Genomic DNA, 2,061 nt, shown 5'->3' on the forward strand with positions numbered 1-2,061 from the left:
TTTACTTATGTTTAATTTGAATGCATGTTTTCAAAATTGCTTTTTTTAAGTGGACGCGGAAAAAATGTGTCGGGCACCGTTGGAGGATGCGGTCGACCAAACAAAAAGCAAACAATTGAGTCAAGAAAAATCAGTTTTACTTTTGCTTCTACTAAATACGTCGCCACACAGTAATCATTGGCTAGAAAACCTGTTTTGATGGGTCCACCATTTGACCAAAGTCCACGATGAACCAGAGGGCTCTATTTTGTGGGAGCTTAGTAATTGTATAGATAAGCGAGTTCGATAGCAGAAAAGGAAATATTATGGGCAGGGCTGCATCACACGAGTACATGATAATGAGATTACGCTTGGACGTAACACATACGCAAATGATGACGCGCATCTTATCTCTCTCTCTCTCTCAATTTGTTTCAAATTCATTTTTTAGATAGTTGATACACACCAAATGCAATTTACCATGGATGCAAAGCGGTAAAACATTTGATTCAAATATATTGAACAACCATCGTTGTCCGAGGCTTATTTCCTCCTCGACAACACTGCTCTGGCCATCTAGGAGGTACTCACTCGGTACGTATTAGCCGTATCCATTACACGGCAGCTTTGCTATACTTAGCTCCCAGCAATTCACTTACTTAGCTTTATTCTATTAAGATCGGAGGACCATCACATTTCAGGCCTGGGAGTTGAGGCGGGTGCACCCACGTCACCTATGGGGTGCGCTCGCTCCCCACGGGCTTGCCGCCAGACGCCTCCGCAGCTGCGGCGCCACTGCTCGCCACCGTGCACGGGCCCGACTGGCACCCGGCGCCGCAGTAGTCCGGGCCCGTGCCGCAGTAACCCCACTGGCTGCAGCACATGCCCGCCGGGCAGTTGCAGTTCTGCGCGACCGCCGGACCAGCGGCGGACAGGAGGAGCACTGCCAGCCCGAAGGCCAGGAATGTCGCAGTGAGCGGCATCGCTAGCTTTGCCATCTGTGCTTGATAAGTGGCCGGGTAACTGGTTAAGATTCTGCTGTTGGTGTGGCGCAGCTATTTGAGATGGAGAAGTTCCGCCTGGGGTGGTGGTTTATATAGGAGAGTTCGATAGCAGAAAAGGAAATATGATGAGATTACGTGTGGAAGTTACACATATGAAAATGATGACGCGCACCTTATCTCGGTTTGTTAGCCATATCTAGGCACAGCTGCAGCGGCCACGCACGGCCAATAGCGATGACGTCCCCGGTCTGGAACGGTGGCTGCTGACCGGGCTATCTGATGATGAAATGATAAGTATCTCAATTTTTATAGGAAAAGACATGCAATTGAAAGCATAGCATAGAAATTTTTCATTGAATCTAGGCTAATATTTTTTTAATGTGATTGATTGATTCTTATCCTATATAGAAACAGGAATCCACGCAAATGACCAATGGTGGCCAGGCTCCAGTGAGCTTGTTTTTTTTAAAAAAAAACATGTTTTCATAGCGCAAAAGAAACTGGCAAAATTTGTAAAGACAGAAATACAAGTTTAACACATCCGAGAAAAGTTTCATAACATTATACTTTCACACGTGGCGTACCAAAACAAGGCAAATGTGTATTTTCAAAATGGACCGACTTTTCTTTTTCTTGGGCCATAATTTTGTCTTTTTTGTACAGCATACATCACAATATTTTCAAACGATTTTTTACACATTTGTGCAAAAAACACATAAGTTTCCATGGAAAGAAACAATTTTTTGAAACATTAAAATATGATTTTCGTTTTTCATTTTTGAAAAAGGGGCTCGATGGACATCCTTGAGTGGTGTTTCTTAAACATCTTCAAGCTGTTGCGATCCCCCTTAGTCTTCCGGGTAATAAAATATTTCGCGAGAAAACATTGTTTGGGTCACAAACACTTGTCATCTTGTTTAAGCTACTCACCATTGTGGAACAATAATACTCTAATATTTCTTTTGGATATCACACAATTTTCTTTTAAGAATTGAGCGTGAGCTCGTCCAACATAAGAACTCACTTAACATAAGCTTCACAACCTCGAATTTTATGAAATGGAAATAGTGACTTTTCT

The 2,061-nt window shown here is 43.0% G+C and overlaps 1 protein-coding gene across 1 annotated transcript; it reads right to left on the reverse strand.

The window, feature by feature from the left end:
• Positions 1-463: 463 nt before the first annotated feature.
• Positions 464-1,049, reverse strand: LOC125533686 (chitinase 5-like). Its single transcript, XM_048697053.1, has one exon. The coding sequence runs from the start codon at positions 975-977 to the stop codon at positions 714-716; it is 264 nt and encodes an 87-aa protein (XP_048553010.1). The 5' UTR covers positions 978-1,049; the 3' UTR covers positions 464-713.
• Positions 1,050-2,061: the final 1,012 nt, after the last annotated feature.

The sequence above is a fragment of the Triticum urartu genome, chromosome 2 (genome assembly GCF_003073215.2).
Source record: "Triticum urartu cultivar G1812 chromosome 2, Tu2.1, whole genome shotgun sequence".
Lineage (NCBI taxonomy): Eukaryota > Viridiplantae > Streptophyta > Magnoliopsida > Poales > Poaceae > Triticum > Triticum urartu.

Excerpts from the sequence above, each read along its gene's own strand:
- LOC125533686 (XM_048697053.1), bottom strand. The coding sequence starts at position 977 with ATGGCAAAGCTAGCGATGCCGCTCACTGCGACATTCCTGGCCTTCGGG.